At 35.1% G+C, this 16,668-nt stretch overlaps 1 protein-coding gene across 1 annotated transcript in view; it reads left to right on the plus strand.

The window, feature by feature from the left end:
- The window catches only part of LRRC63 (leucine rich repeat containing 63), a gene marked incomplete at both ends in the record, with an annotated part of 42,580 nt that extends 29,948 nt beyond the window's left edge, over positions 1 to 12,632 (plus strand). The window contains 3 exons of the mRNA XM_082675630.1: positions 115 to 198; positions 1,744 to 1,983; positions 12,389 to 12,632. Of these exons, the coding sequence (XP_082531756.1) occupies positions 115 to 198; positions 1,744 to 1,983; positions 12,389 to 12,632 (568 nt within the window). The remainder of the gene's footprint in view (positions 1 to 114; positions 199 to 1,743; positions 1,984 to 12,388) is intronic.
- Between the last annotated feature and the right edge of the window lie 4,036 nt (positions 12,633 to 16,668).

The following is a 16,668-nucleotide window of genomic DNA, read 5'->3' on the forward strand; positions in this document are numbered from 1 at the left end:
TTGAAAAATCTTAGAAAAATACAGTTTCTCTATGCTTCTATTTACTGACGAATTCAATTCTTTATTAATGCCCAGTAATGGTAAACATATAATCATTTTCTCTTTCTATTTAAGGTTATTTTGCTTGTTTAATCTTGAGGAACTTGATATTTCCTACAATAGTATTGCTTTTATTCCAAATGAAATCCAGAAACTCAGGTATTTTGGAAGTAGTAAGTACCCATAAGACATATGCCCCTTAAGGATATATTAGGTGATGATTGTGATGGATAAAATTGAGTCCTTTCATTTATTCAATAGCCATAAAACATAATATGTGAAGCATAAGGTTTACCAAAATGTAAACTGAATGACTGGTGTTTAGTATTTTTAAGACATAACATTTTCAGTAATTATTTAAAAGCTAGTATTGATGACCACCTTAACAGAATGACAAGCTGCTTTTGTCCATTTATCCATGTGTGCACCTGTAATTCTTTTCAGTTGATTTTTTTGTAAGGAAATACATATACACAAAATGCTAGTAATACACAGTGCTTTAATACTAAGATCTGATTCTCGTACTAATTTCTAAAAAGTCTCTGAAGTTGATCTCTGACCTTCTAGGTCAGTACCATACTATTTTGATTATGACTTTAGAATAATTTTAATAAGTAGTATGGAGATTGTTTTTCAATAATAGCCTCAACTAGTCTCTTTAGATTATGATCTTTAAGATCATTTAATATCATTCTAAGCCCCTCCTCCCCCCAAAAACATACAATTGTGTTGCTACTATGAATGTAATATTTTCTGTAATTTCCATTTCTAGTTGACTATCACCAGTCAGAATAGAGAAATAAAGAATACAACAGAAGAGAGAAGAGCTATTTACTTCTTTACATTTTAAAATCAAACTATGTAAAAAATTATCTTAGTTCTGATTGAGTTTTACTAGATTTTATTTGGTTTCTAGGAGCATTACCTTATCTTCAGTAAAATGAGATCATTTTGTTTCTAACATTTATACCAATTATTTAATTTCCTGTGTAACAATCTTTGTACTTTAATAGAATGCAGCCTGTTCACATCTGTTATAATTTTTTACCTTCCGTTTTACTTTGTATTTACTATTTATTCACTTTCTCCTTTTCATATTTCTTTTTTTTGGTGGGGGAGATTTTTTTTCAGGATTCTATCTGTTCTCTTTTTTTCTCCCTTGTTAATTTTGGAACTCCATTGGACTTTCTGAGTCTATTAGAGGCTATCTTTCCTTCCCCAAAATTTACAAACACATTTTTCTTTAATCTTTTATAAAAGCAAGATAAAAGCTTCCCCCAGCATGATGGTCTGTTTCCCCACTGCTGCCTTCCACCAATAGTTGAGACCTTTACCTGAATGAAAAAAAGTACGTGTTAATGTTTAATTTGTCTATGAAAATAAATTCTTTCTTTGTATCACTGTACTATACTATATTATATTTTATGTAGTATAACATTCATTCTTCTGTTTGTGATTATTTCTTTTTCCATAGTGATGACTTGTTGCAAAGACCCAAAATATGTGCTTTAACTCTACTATTTACACAAATGCACTTAATTCCATGATAATATATTGGTTTGGTTGCTTTTTAGTTAATTCTCTTGATTTTTAAGGAAATACTTAACACATATTTTATTACTACTAAGTTTTATACCAATTTTTGGGAACATTGGGACAGATGTCTTCTTCTATCTTTTAAAATATGGTTTCCTTTATTTGCAGATCACTTGAAACATTGATCGTTGATGGAAATGAACTGACTAGTTTTCCACATGCAATTTTGAAGCTTAACCTGAAAAAAGTCCTATTTGAGAATAATTTCACTCATCCTAGTTTTTGGAAAGAGAATTCTATGAATAGTCCACAACATCTTGCTCAACTTACTTCTTTGTTCTTTTTAAAGAATAATCTGCATAAATATTATAATGTGATCCCAGTGGAAATTCAAAAGTTACTAAAATGGTGAGCAAATTCTGAAGCTCTTTTTACCAAGACACACTTTTAAGTGTTTAAAATCTTTATTACAGGGCCAGATGATAGTTTTACTGTACACACACACACACACCACCACACACCAAAACATCTATGCAATCTTTCAGACTGCTCCTTCTGGCTCTTCAGGCATAATGTTGTAGTCTGGATTCAGCCCACCTTCTCAAGTTATTACTTAAATCCAATGTGAGGTACAGATTGCTGAGGTATAGCTGGCAATATCTATACAGTTGTAGTATAAGTCTTTTCTATGAACCCCTAAGGACAAAAAAGGGGATTCTTCCAGAAAAAGATTCTTTAGTGCCAGGCACACTATGAAGGGAAATGCTTTATTCTACTCTAACTTCACAGAGACGAGGAATAGAGCAGACACACACAGGGCAACTTCTCTTCCTCAGGGGTTGAAAGCCAGTGTGGGCATTATTGCCTCTCTCAGGACTAGGATTCTCAAAGCCCACACACTATGAGTCCACTCAGGCTCACCTCTTATTTCCTTTCAGATGGTGTAAAACTATTTTTTCTGCACTACCGATGATCAGTGCTTGTATTACTGATATAACTTTTTTTTTTGGCTGTGCTGCATGGCTTGCGGGATCTTTGTTCCCTGACCAGGAATTGAACCCAGGCCACAGCAGTGAGAGTGCTGAGTCCTAACCACTGGACCACCAGGGAATTCCCTGATATAACAAATATTTGTTGTATGTCTAAGTAAAATGGTTTTCCAGGAGTATATTAGTCAACAATATTGATTGAATAAAAGACAGAAAAACTGAACAGACTAGTAACCATTGGAGAAACTGAAAAAGTAATTAAAAATCTATCAATAAAAAAAGGAACCAGGTGCCAAAGTTTTCGATTTTAATGCACTATGTCAATGTTCATGAGTTTGAATGCACATTAGAAAGTAAGAAAATCACCAAGGACAAAAACATTTAAAAAGAATTAAAACCTAACTAGTGACTGTAAACATATATGGGACCAAGAGATTTTAATTCACCACAAAGTAGGGAAGCTGAACATGGTATTCCTGAGTGAAATCTGTACCGCCAAAGGGGCTGGTGGCCCCAGAGCAGTGAATACTTCTCTTTCAGCAGAACAAATGTTTTTGAGAGAAACATCCTCAATTTAGACATTAAAGATTCCAGAAAATTAATTTCAAATGAATATTATCTCAAAATTAAGACTTTCAAATACATGAGGAAATAAACCACCAAGAGTAAAAATTAGCACAATTAACAGATACAAATCTCCAAGGATCTAAGATATTAGAATTGTTGACAGAATATGAATTACCTACTTTAAGAGTGTAAAGAAGTAAGATATAATTTTTAAAATGGTTAAGGAATAAAAGACTATCAAATATGACCAGGAAAATATGAGAAAGAAATTTTAAACACAATTAAATTCTAGAGACTAAAAGTGTAATAGTTGAAATTGGTGCGTGGGTTTAACAGACATTATCCATATATGAAGAGAAATCTGGAGAAATTATATGTGGACAGGAGGCAAAGAGACATGGACAGTAAAAGGAGAAAATTTAACATATCCTTAGAGTCCCAGAGAATGTTGGGAGTCATTGTTCAATGAGGTATTGACTGTAAATTCTCAGAAGTGATGAAAGGAGTGAATTCACAGAGACTGAACACTCTACACAAGCCAAGTAAAACACCTTGTGGTGAAAGTGAAGAACACCAAAGACAAAGACTTAGAAATCAGCTGGAAAGAAAGTCACTTTCAAAGAACAACAAAGAAACTGCTAGCAACAGTGGAACAATAACTGAAGAAATGTTATTCAGCCCAGCAAAACTAACTTTCAAGAACAAGGGAGAAAAATGGATTTTCAGATAATAAAACAGAGAATTTATTCCCCACAGATTTTCACTTTAGTGAAATGAAACTTGCAACGAATGTGCATCAGAAAGAAGGAAGATAACTCCAGAAGTATGGTCTGAGATGTAAGAAGGGATGGAGGGAAAAGAAATTAAACAAATATGATCTCTACGATCTATAAAGTAATAGTAACAACAAAGTCTATGGTGTGGTGTTAAAAAGAAGATGTAACTAAAATCAGACATCAAACAGTTAGAAATGTGATTTTTAAAAAGATACCTTTTATGATAGCAATAAAAAACATAATGTACCTAGGAATACATCAAGTGAAGTATGTCCAAGATATTTATAGAGAAAAAGATTACAAGTTTACAAAAAGGTAAAGAAGGCTGAATGAAATGGGAGAGATACACACACTCAGGTATAATAAGATTTAATACCAAAAATCTATCAGTTCTGGGCTTCCCTGGTGGCGCAGTGGTTGAGAGTCTGCCTGCCGATGCAGGGGACACGGGTTCGTGCCCCGGTCCGGGAAGATCCCACATGCCACGGAGCAGCTGGGCCCGTGAGCCATGGCCGCTGAGCCTGCGCGTCCGGAGCCTGTGCTCCGCAACGGGAGAGGCCACAACAGCAAGAGGCCCGCGTACAGCAAAAAAAAAAAAAAATATATATATATATATGTATAAATATATATAGATATAGATAGATATAGAGATATATAGAGAGAGATATATAGAGAGAGAGATATATATATATATCAGTTCTCCCCAAATAGAGCTATAGATTCAATGCAATTCTGGTCAAAATCTGAACAGAATTTTCTGAGAAACTTGATAAGCTGATTATAAAATGTGTATGGAAAAGCAGACACTCCAAAATAGCCAAAGCAAGCCTGAAAAAGGAGCCTAACATTAGGGACTTGCCTATCAGATATAAAGACTTATAAAATTAGAGAAATACAGTTGATATTACACGCAAGGAAAGACAATCTAACCAATGAAGAATACATAGCTCAGTTATGTTCTCATGTACATGTGAAACTTGACGTTGGACAAAAATAGCACTGTGGATCAGTAGGGAAAGGAGAGACTTTTCAATAAATGACACTGAAACATCTGATCATCTATAAGTGAGAAGTATATAATTATGTTTCTGCTATGTATATGTTACCATCATTTACAAACTCATTTCCAGTTGGATTAATGACTTAAATATGAAAAGCAAAATTTTAAAGCCTTAACAAGCAAGTATAGGAGACTATCTGTATGACTTCAAGGTAGAGAAAGATACCTTAAACAAACCTCGAAAATATAGACAGTAAAGCAAAGTTTCATAAATTTGACAAAAGATGTTTCTACATAATATTATAACCATCAATAATATTAAGAGGCAAGCTATTAACTGAAAGAAGATATTGCAATGCTTATAACTGTTTAAACATATATCTCCCACAAATCAATAAGAAAAGATATAACCCATAGGAAAGTGGTTAAATGATAGGAACATGCAATTCATGGAAGACAATACACAGATAGATGATAAACATAAAGAATGTTAAATCTCTCTAGTAACCAAGGAACTGCAATGTAAAATAGCAACAATAGGGTTTTTACCTGTTTATCAAAATTAAAAAGATTGATATTAAGTGTTGCCCTTGCATGCCCAGAAACAAGATTATCCTGCACCATTGGTGGCACTGTCAAGTTGGTGGAAGTTTTGTGGAAGGTTAATTTGACAGTATCTTACATATTCCTTAAAACAGAAATTTAAATTTTAGTAATATGTCTTATAGAAATAGGTATATGTGAATACACAGTTAGGCAGAGGGATGATCACTGCAGACTAAGTGCACATCAATAAAAAAGTGGTCAGATAAAATGTATCCGTATTTTGGAACATTATGGTGCTGTTAATAAGAATGAAATAAAACAAAATGTATTGACATACAAAGCTGTCCAGAGCATCTTGTTAAATCAGAAAAGCAAGCTGTATGTACAGACACATACAGAGAGAACACATACACAAGAGAGATTCCATTTATGTAGAGAAGAGTCATGTGTCTGGGAGCTAGAGGGAACACCACCAATATGAGCTTCAGTTATTCTGCAAAGGGGAGTTAGAATGATTTAAAGGAGGAATAAAGGGGAAATTCTGTGCTTTTTTTCCTGTATGCATCTATATTTTTTTGGAAATTTTACAAGGATGGGTTTTCATGTAAATAAAAAGTGACAAATGAATTACAAACAAAAGGGGATAGAGAAGGAAAGATTACAACTACAGCTGGGAAAATAGGGAAAAGATTTAGGAATGAAACGGTGTTTGAAAAGAGTCTTAGAAGAACAGGTAAAATGTATATATTTGGAAATATGTGTTGTATTGAAGAGACATTCCAGGAAGAGGGAACCAAATGGGGAAGTGAACCGAAGCTGAGTAAAATTAGGAACGTGGGCAAAGAGAAAAAGTGAATGTCCAGGCAGAACAAAACATCTATGAAGAGTAGCAAAAGTAAGTTTAAAAAGGAAGGTTGGAGCTAGCTTATGGAGACCACTGATGAGGTCTCTTCTTTAGGCCATGCGAGCCACTGCAGGTGATAGCAGCAGACCTGGCAGTAGTGTCGAAGATCGACTAGAGTAGCGGAAGGCTGGGTGGAGCTCACTTAAAGCGCTCTTGTTAACTGGTAAGGGGAGATTAAACCAAAGTAATGGGCATAGAAGTAAATGGGTAGGAAATGACACAGGACAAATTATGAAGGTAAAATGAACTCAACGGCTGCCTGAGTATGTGAGGCAAGTAAAAGAGGGAGGAGTAAAAACGATGAGGGGTTCAATCTCATCGAGGACAACTGTCATATTAATAAAGATAGAAACAACGAAGGAGGCGTTTGTCACCCAAGCCCACCCTCACCCTCTAACGTCTACTCTTGGCTTTGATCCTTAATTTCCAACCTCCGTCCCGAGTACCATGTTTGCTGGGTCTGAATGGTGGCTCAGCTCTGGGCTCTGTACAATGTCTGCTGCTAGGCTACTCCAAGCCCAGCTTCTGCCGCCACCCCAGTGATTTGGGCCCTACCCATTAGCAGCTGTGAGCTTCTTTTTTGACTCCTACAACTTCTCTTTGCATTTTGCCTCCCTGTGTCTCTACCTGCATTCTATCACCTCAATCAGACAGAGAATCTGCCTTTGTTGAGAGTTGGGTCAGAAGACTCACGTTCCATAGGATTTTACCTTAACTTCCTTGCGCACGAGAATGATAGAAATATTTACTTAGAGATATAGACTAAAGTTTCAAAAGTATTATTCAGTTCCACTAAACTATAAAGCCTTGATCATACTTAATACTTGGAAGTCATCTTTACTAGAGATAACTCAGTATGTTTTTTTTAACATCTTTATAGCCTTCCATTTTTCATTATTGTGCAAAAGTCTTTGAATTTTTTGATAAAATTATATTAAATATTGCAATTTAATTTTCCATGCGATTTTATTAGTACCAGTGTATTTTCTCAAGTACATATCACTTACTTGGGGACAGTAATAGAACTATTTAGTTAGAGGAAATAAGGAAATAACAACTCAGGCCACTAAACTCCCTTATTCTGAAGATGACATTCCTCAAGAGTTTAGGTGACCTGCTCAACCAAATTTTCTTCTCTTTAAAATAATTTTATCTTTTATCAACACAAGTATTTAGTTTAAAAGATCAAATGTTTACTACGGGTCTTTCCATGAAAATCACCCCTGCCCGCATCTCTATCCCCCTTCACTCTTTACCTCCAGAGTCACCTATTGCCAAACTCTTTTTGCAGTTCTCCCCTGGGTGTTTGCTCTCATATTTTTTAAATTTTATTTTCAATTGTGGTAAAACACACATAACACAGAATTTACCATCTTGGTCATTTTAAAGTGTACTGTTTAGCAATCAGCACATTTTTATTTCTGTGCATCCAATCTCCAGAAGTCTTTTCAACTTGGCAAAACTGGAATCGGTCTTTATACCCATAAAAGAACAACTCCCCACTTCGCCCTCCCCCTAGCCCGTGGAAAACAGCCTTCTACTTTGTCTCTATGAGTCTGACGACTCCAGAAACACCCCATATAAGTGGAATCATGCAATATTAGTCTGTTTTTGTGATGAGCTTATTTCACTTAACATGATGTCCTCAAGGTTCATCCATGCTGTAGCATGGGTCAGAATTTCCTTCCTTTTAAAGGTTGAATAATATTCCATTGTACGGATACACCACATTTTGTTTATCCATTCATCTGTTGAAGGACATCTGCATTGCTGCCACCTTTTGGCTATTGTGAATACTGCTCTGAACATGGTTGTACAAATACCTGCTTTCCATTTTTCTATTTCCAGAAGTGAAATTGCTGTAATTGAATTTTTAATTTTCTGAGGAACAGCAACACTGCTTTTTATAGAGGCTGCACCATTCTACATTCCCACCAGCAGTGCACAGGGTTCCAATTTCTTCACATCCTCTCCAACGCTTATGTTCTGTTTTGCTTCTGTTTTTGTTTTTTATATTGGCCATCCTAATGGGTGTGAGGTGGGATCTCACCGTGGTTCTCACTGCATTTCTCTAATTATCAGTGGTGCTGAGTATCCTTTCATGTGCTTTTTGGCCATCTGTGTATCTTCTTTGAAGAAATGTCTATTCAGGTCCTTTGCCTATTTTTAAATTGGATTGTTTGTGTTTTCTCTTGTCAAGTTGTAGTTGCTTATATATTTTGGATATTAACCCCCTTTGAAATACAATTTACAAATATTTTCCCCCATTCAGTCAGTTGCCTTTTCCCACTGTTGATGGTGTCCTTTAATGAACAAAAGTTTTTAATTTTGCTGAAGTACAACTTAATCTATTTTTTCTTTTGTTTCCTGTGCTTTTGGTGTCATTTACAAGAAGTTATTACCAAATCTAATGTCATGAAGCTTTTCCCCATATATATATATATTTTTTAATTAATTTATTTATTTTTGGCTGCTTTGGTTCTTTGTTGCTGTGCGCAGGCTTTCTCTAGTTGCGGCGAGCGGGGGCTACTCTTTGTTGCGGTGCGTGGGTTTCTCATTGCAGTGGCTTCTCTTGTTGCAGAGCACGGGCTCTAGGCACGCGGGCTTCAGTAGTTGTGGCTGGCGGGCTCTAGAGCACAGGCTCAGTAGTTGTGGCGCACAGGCTTAGCTGCTCCGTGGCATGTGGGATCCTCCCGGACCAGGGCTAAAACCCGTGTCCCCTGCATTGGTAGTTAGATTCTTAACCACTGCCCCACCTGGAAGTCCCTCCCCTATATTTTTTTCTAAGAGTTTCATAGTTTTAGCTCTTACAGTTAGGTTTTTGATCCAGTTTGAGTAAATTTTTGGATATGGTGTGAGTAAGGGTCCAACTTCATTTTTTAATGTGGGATATTCAGTTTTCCCAGGATCATTTGTTGAAAAGACTGTCCTTTCCCCACTGAATTGTCTTGGCACGCTTACTGAAAATCATTTGACCATATATATGAGGATTTATTTTGGAGCTCCTCTATATTTTTAAATAGTATCCTTGAGTCATTCTTCTTGTTTTTTCAATTTTAGCTATCATCTCTAAATTTCCTACTAAGCAAGATAGGTATTAGGACTCTTATCAGCCCTCATATATACCTGTCTTCTTCCTCCAACCTCACAATATAGTTATTTACAGAATGTTTCAAAGTTCAAGCATCCTATGCCTCACATTACTGGCACTCCTTATTCCTCCCCCTTCATTGCTTTAATTTTTCTCTGTAGCACTTACCATCACCTCATTTTATATTTTATCTAATTATTTTATTTAATATCAGGCTGGTCCTCTAGTATGTAAACTCCATGAAGAGAAGAATACATGATAGTTTTGTTCATTAATGTTATCTCCAGTACCTAGGATAGTTCTGGTGACATAATGATTAATACTTCTCGAGTAAAATAATGATTTTAAGTTAAATCAATAATTATTATTTAATTATAAAATCTAAGTAATGCATAGTTAGGCTACACAGTGTACTATGAATATATTTCTTTTACTGTACAACTTTTTGTTTTTCCTAGAGTTATTGACTTTTATTCATTTACTTTGCTTTATGTGTTTATCATTAATTCTGCCATGAAAATTCTAATAGAATTATTTAAATCTTTATCAGTATGAATGTATCAGATATGGCTATCAGTCCTATTAATTTTTTTTAATACATCATCCTGGAGCCCTGTGTCTTTCTGCCCTAATCTAGAAATGTTGTTGTCTAGATCTGGTGCACAACTGTTATTCCAAGACTTCCCTTCACCATTATCTTGGAATTTCCTTTACTATAGTCACATTGAATACCTTGTTCTTTGTTTACCTCCACATTTTGGTGAAGCCAGCCCTCCAGTGTCTCCCTGCAAAAGAATGCATGGAAATAAAAATTTAAGACCATGCGTATTTGAATATGTCTTTATTCTGCACTCAGACTTGATTGATAATTTGGCTGGGTATAAAACTCTGGGTTCAATCATTTTCTTCAGGATTTTGGAGACATTGCTTCATCATCTTCTACTTTTCTATTTTTTATTTGAGATCTACAGCTTTCTTATTCCTTATGCTTTATATATAACCTATACCTTTTTTTTTGGAAGGGGAAGCTTTTTGAATCTTCTCTTTTTTTGCTAGTTGTTTAAAATTTTCATGATGATGTGCCTTTGTGAGTTTTTTTTTTTTAACTCAATGTGTTCAGTACTTGATGTATCCTTTCAATCTGGAAACTCATGTATTTTAATTCTGAGAAATTTTCTTACACTATTACTTCGAAAATTCTATCTTCTATTTTTCTGTGCTCTTTCTGGGACTATAGAAAATATTGGACCTTCTGAATTTTTCTACTTTCTTAAGGCTACCAGAATATGCCACCCCAAAATATGCTTCTTTCACATAGGTATTATTTTGAGCTTAAGGCAACTGAGATCTAGCAGATGCAGGAAAAGCTCTTTACCTCCCAGTAACTACCTTAAAATAGAACATAAATTTCCCCTTTTGGAAATTTCCATTTGTAAAATGTTTTCACACCAGGAAGAGAACTACTTCAGGAGACAACTCTTATCACCTGAAAGACTCTTAGCTGTATAACAAGACAACCCTTATTTACCATATATTTCCACCCTTTGCCTTCCCATAACTGGGCTTCTCAGTCCAGAAGCCCAAATCCCCTTTTCCTTTGTTTAGCCTAAGATGGTATATAAGCCTCAATCATTTGACTGCTTCTTTGAGTCTCATTTCTTTGAGAAAGTCCCATGTATGTGTACATAATTAAACTGTTTTTTTCTCTTGCTAATCTGTTTGACAAGTTTAAACTGACAAATTTAATTTCCAGGGCCCCAGCCAATGAACCTAAGATGTGTAGAGGAAAAGATATTTTTCCTCTCTTACAATTCCTGGCCAGAGGAGGCTTGTTTTTTGTCTCTTTTTTTTTTTACAATATTGTATATATTTAAATTGTACAATAGGATTATTTGATATACATACACATCATGAAATGATTACAAAGATAATATTAATTAACACATCCATTGCCTCATATAGTTAACTCTTGTTTTATGAGGTGAAAACATTCAAGGTTTACTTTTAGCAAATTTCAAGTATATAATACCACATTAACTATAGTCACCATGTTGTACATTAGATCCTTAGAATGTATTCATCTTATAACTGAAAGTTTGTACCCTTTGACCTACACGTCTCCGTTTCCCTCTTCCCCCAGCCCCTGGCAACCATCACTCTACTCTTTCTATGAGTACGTACATCTTCAACCTAAGCAGAAATTGCCAAGTTGCTCCAAAGTGATTACACCAATTTATAGTCCACCAATTTATATGTATCCTCACCAAACTTTGCACTATCAGACTTTTACATTTTGCCCATCTGATGATTTATGAAATGGTATTCTTTTGTTATTTTGTTTTGTATTCCCTGATTACTAATGAAATTGAGAAGCTTTACTTTTCAATGTTCTCTGGATGTTCAAGTTTCATCTTCTGTGAATAGTCCATTCATGTGCTACTCTTAATATACTAATGGGCTGATGTCTTTTTTTAACTGATTTGTGAGCATTTAAAAATATACATGGACACTAATCCTACGCTAGGTTACAACAGTCCCTTTATTTTTAAAATGATATATTTATTTTGAGTTATAAAAATAATATGTATTTATTATAGAAAATTTGGGAAATACAGAAAAACATTATGAAGAAATTTAAAATTCCCTGTGATCACATAGGAGAATAAGTCCAAGGATAATTACTGTCTTCCATTTGGGATTTGTCCTTAGGGTGTTTTCTTACTATGAATCTATACTTTTTTTGTTTTAGAGAACTAGGATTATTTTATACACATATATCTATTTTTTAGCATTTAGTTTTACACTTGCGTATGTCTTAGCTCCTCAAGGAGATGGTAAGATCGATAATGAGAAAGGCCATATTTTATACTACTTTGAGTCTTACAGAGCATCGAGCAAAATGTCTTTCCTTTAGTAGATCTGATGTTTCCTTCATTGCAGCACATCCCAATGTGAATGGTGTCATGGTCCAATGTTCGGTGAAGGTTTTCGCATCATCCGATCCTGCAATATTTTTGGAGTAACACAGTTTCCTGTTATATTTTATGTCTGTTCCTCTTCCTGCTACAGAAAAGTAAAGGAAAGCAATTTTGTTTTCAATAATGTTCCTGGTGAAAGAATATCTCTAAATCCCGAGTTGATGAATCATACAGTGATTTATGAGTCCCACTTTAAAAGCCATTAAAGTTTACGTATATAATCATTCATGTCTTTGAGAGCACAGGTTCTGTGTGGAAGATAAGTGTCTTCTCATGTGAATCCTCTTTGTAATCCTAGCTCCTAATGAAAGTCTGCGATTGTTAGGGAATCTTTGCAGAATATTTCCTTAAGAATGATTAGTAAAAAGGTCTTCGGGGATTTCAGAGAAGATCTAGAAAATTTCTTTCAGAGTATGTTTACTATAAAAAGAAAAATGTTAGAATCCTTTGCAAAAAGTATTTCTCTTACAATTGGCCTTTTTATGCATCCATTCTCAGGGATAAGATAGTAATCAAAGTCCTCAGTGGGGTTTGGGCCTCATATGGATTCAAAGTCATGTACCCAAGTTCTCAATATTTGTGCATTTCTGTGGAAATTTGTCCAGTGCCAACCATCTCAACTGTGGATTGCTCTGGGGAATAAAAGATTAATTCCAGTACTATATTTAGTTGTTTGAATTCATTACCCAGGCTCTAAGAAAACTGGTACAATTTTTCAGTTACCCGGACTGCCATCTCATAAAGCCTGATTCCACAGGCTAGTGCCAGCACTCAGCAGGCTTTCAGTGATAGCCTGGCAAGAAAATAAAGTAAAACGTACAAAAATTACATTGCAAAGCAACATATGGATACAGTAGAACTTGAGGCTTTAAGAATTAGTATTTAGTAAGAGGAAGGTAAAAGAGCATTTTGAGATAACAAACAATTTTAGAAAGGCATAGAATTGTTTCATATATGGCATATCTTTTATGTGCAGGTAACTTAAATCTAAAATGTCATTGCTAATGAAACCTGATGAAATGAAACGACTTAAATTTATACAACTATCGTATCATTAGAGAATGTCAGAAAATACATTTTATGTCAGTTTGTGTATATCATGTAGTAATATCATTTAAATAAAAAAATAAGCCAGGCAAAATAATTTTTCTGACTAATGAATTCAATAAATTGGGATGCCTGTATTCTTCTCCTTGAGAATTAATTCAGTTTTAAGCAGAAATAGGAAAACCTTGCCTGAGAAGTATACAAGGTATTCTCCAGCAAAAGAATAAAATTATTAATGTAGGAGAAGTAACTACCATATCACACATGTAATCCAGAAGGGGATGTTTATAGCATGATAATAAATTCATTAAAAATGTAATATACCCATAATTGTGAAACAAGATTTAAAAAAATAAATCCTAATTCACTAAATCCTAGTGGCACATAGCCTACTAATGCTTACACTTGTTCCTGAAATATTTCTTGGAGGAAAAGTATATTTATTTTTTATTTAAAAAAATGTTGTTTCTTGGTTTGAGTAACTGGGTGGTATCATACTGAAATAAGAATAAACAGGAAAGAATAGGGTTCATGGGAAATTACAATATCTTAGAGACACTGCAGAGAAACAAATATACCTAGACATTTGGACAAACATGAAACATACTTAGCGCTCAATCTCGCTATTTCTTCATGTTCAGTACAAACCTCGAATCTAAGTGATCTCTTACAGATCTTTAAAAAAATAACTTACAGTGTGTTTCTTAAATATGAAAGTAAGACGTACATTATAGAGGGGCTTCCCTGGTGGCGCAGTGGTTAAGAATCCGCCTGCCAATGCAGGGGGCATGCAAGATCCCACATGCCGCAGAGCAACTAAGCCCGTGCACCACAACTACTGAGCCTGCGCTCTAGGGCCTGCGAGCCAACTACTGAGCCTGTGCACCACAACTACTGAAGCCCGCGCGCCCTAGAGCCCATGCTCTGCAACAAGAGAAGCCATTGCTCGCTGTAACTAGAGAAAGCTTGCGTGCAGCAACGAAGACCCAATGCAGCCTAAAATAAATAATTTTTTTTAAAAAGGCATACATTACAGAAATATTTGAAAATGGAACTAAACCTAAGAGGAAAACAAAATCTGTTGTAATGCCACCACACAATGAACAAGAGATAATCATTTTGACAGGTATATGTGTATATGTACACACTGAAATAATGTATTACTCTACTTAAAAAAACGGGATCTGTATCTGCCTCACACCACACACAACAATTAATTTCCAGATTCCTAAAGGTCAAAATTGAAAATATAAAGAGATAAATGGGTCTTAATAAAAATTCAGAATGAGAAGGATCTTTTTAAGTAGGAAATGAAACCCAAGAGAAAAGATGAACAGATTCACTGTGTAAAATTTTTAAAAATTCCTGTACAGCCAAAAACACCACAAATAAAGTCAAAAGACAAAGCAGCATACTGGAGAAAACATCTGTAATACATACGACCGACAGAGAACTAGACTATTCACCCAGGAATCTTGATTGTAAATGACAGAAACCCACTAGAACCAGTGGAAGCAACAAAAGGAAATGTATTAGTAGTCATTTGTGCATGAGTCTTCAGGCAAGCAAATTCAGTTCAAACCGTGTCATCAAGGCATCATCTATTTTCCTATCTATCTATCTATCTATCATCTACCTCTTAGTAACACCTTTCTGTCAGTCTGTCTCATTTCTAGGTAGCAAGGATGACCACTGATGATTCCAGGTTCGTGTATTGGAATGCCAGGAACCTCAGAGAAAAGGGCACTATCTATCTCCACTGTTACTGTAAAACACATTAGGGATGATTTTCACTGGTTCAACATGGTTCTCACATGTCCATATATGAACAAATCATTCTAGATGCATGAATGGAATACTCTGATTGGCTGAGTCACATGCCCATTTCTGTAACTGGGAAAAGGGAAATTAGTCCCTCCCCAAACACATGAAATAGATTCTTTACAAGGAAGAAGAGTTCTGGAACTGAAAATTGGGGAAAGGAAAAATGTTTTGGGCAGCTAAAATCTAGAGCTATCAGAGACTTTTTACAAATAACAACAAAAAGATGAACTAAATATTTAAATAGCTATAACAATCAAAATTTAATATGTGTATTTTTTATCCTAATAACTGTAAGAATTTATTGCTCAAAAATACTTGCACAGGACTTCCCTAGTGACGCAATGGTTAAGAATCCACCTGCCAATGCAGGAGACACGGGTTCGAGATCTGGTCCGGGAAGATCCCACATGCCACGGAGCAACTAAGCCTGTGCGTGTGCCACAACTATTGAGCCTGCACTCTAGAGCCCATGCTCTGCAACAGAAGCCACCGCAATGAGAAGCCCGTGCACCACAATGAAGAGTAAGCCCTGCTCACTGTGACTAGAGAAAGCCCGTGCCCAGCAACGAAGACCCAGCACAGCCAAAAATTAAAAAATAATTTAAAAAAGAAAACTTGTACATGTATGCAAAAATATATCCAAAGACAGTCACTGCAATGATATTTACAATAGTGAAAAATTAGAAACATTCTAAGTTTTCATCAGTGGAGAGTTGGTTAAATATGGCAAATCCAACTAGGTAGTATCATTCAGCCACTTAAAAAATTAGATAGCTTTGTTTTGCCTGACATGAAAAGATATCTACCAAGTATTGTCAGAGAAATATTTACCAGGTATTAAAATCACGTAACTCAAAATATAAAAGATACAGAAGAGTATATCTTAAGAATTCTTTAACCCCAGTGCCCTGTCATTCATTTCCCTTCTCAGAGACAACCAATGATATCAAGCCTTTTATATTTTTCCAGGATACTTTATGTACATGTAAGCTAATAAATATATATATTTCCTACTATTTATAAAATATTAAAATAATACATGCTCCTTTCTGCACCCTTCCATTTAATATTATGTCACAGAGATAGTTTCACATATTCAGCATATTATTAGCTTATATTATTTTTTATGATTGCATATTATTCTGAGCATAATAGTAATATAATAATTATTCCTGCATTCCTGCAGGAATGCAGGACTGGTTTAACCTTCAAAAATCAATCAGTATAGGGGCTTCCCTACTGGCGCAGTGGTTAAGAATCTGCCTGCCAGGCTCCCTGACTTCAGACTACACTACAAAGCTACAGTAATCAAGACAGTATGGTACTGGCACAAAAACAGAAATACAGATCAATGGAAAAGGATAGAAAGCC

The sequence above is a fragment of the Grampus griseus genome, assembly GCF_964374135.1.
Source record: "Grampus griseus genome assembly, chromosome: 18".
Lineage (NCBI taxonomy): Eukaryota > Metazoa > Chordata > Mammalia > Artiodactyla > Delphinidae > Grampus > Grampus griseus.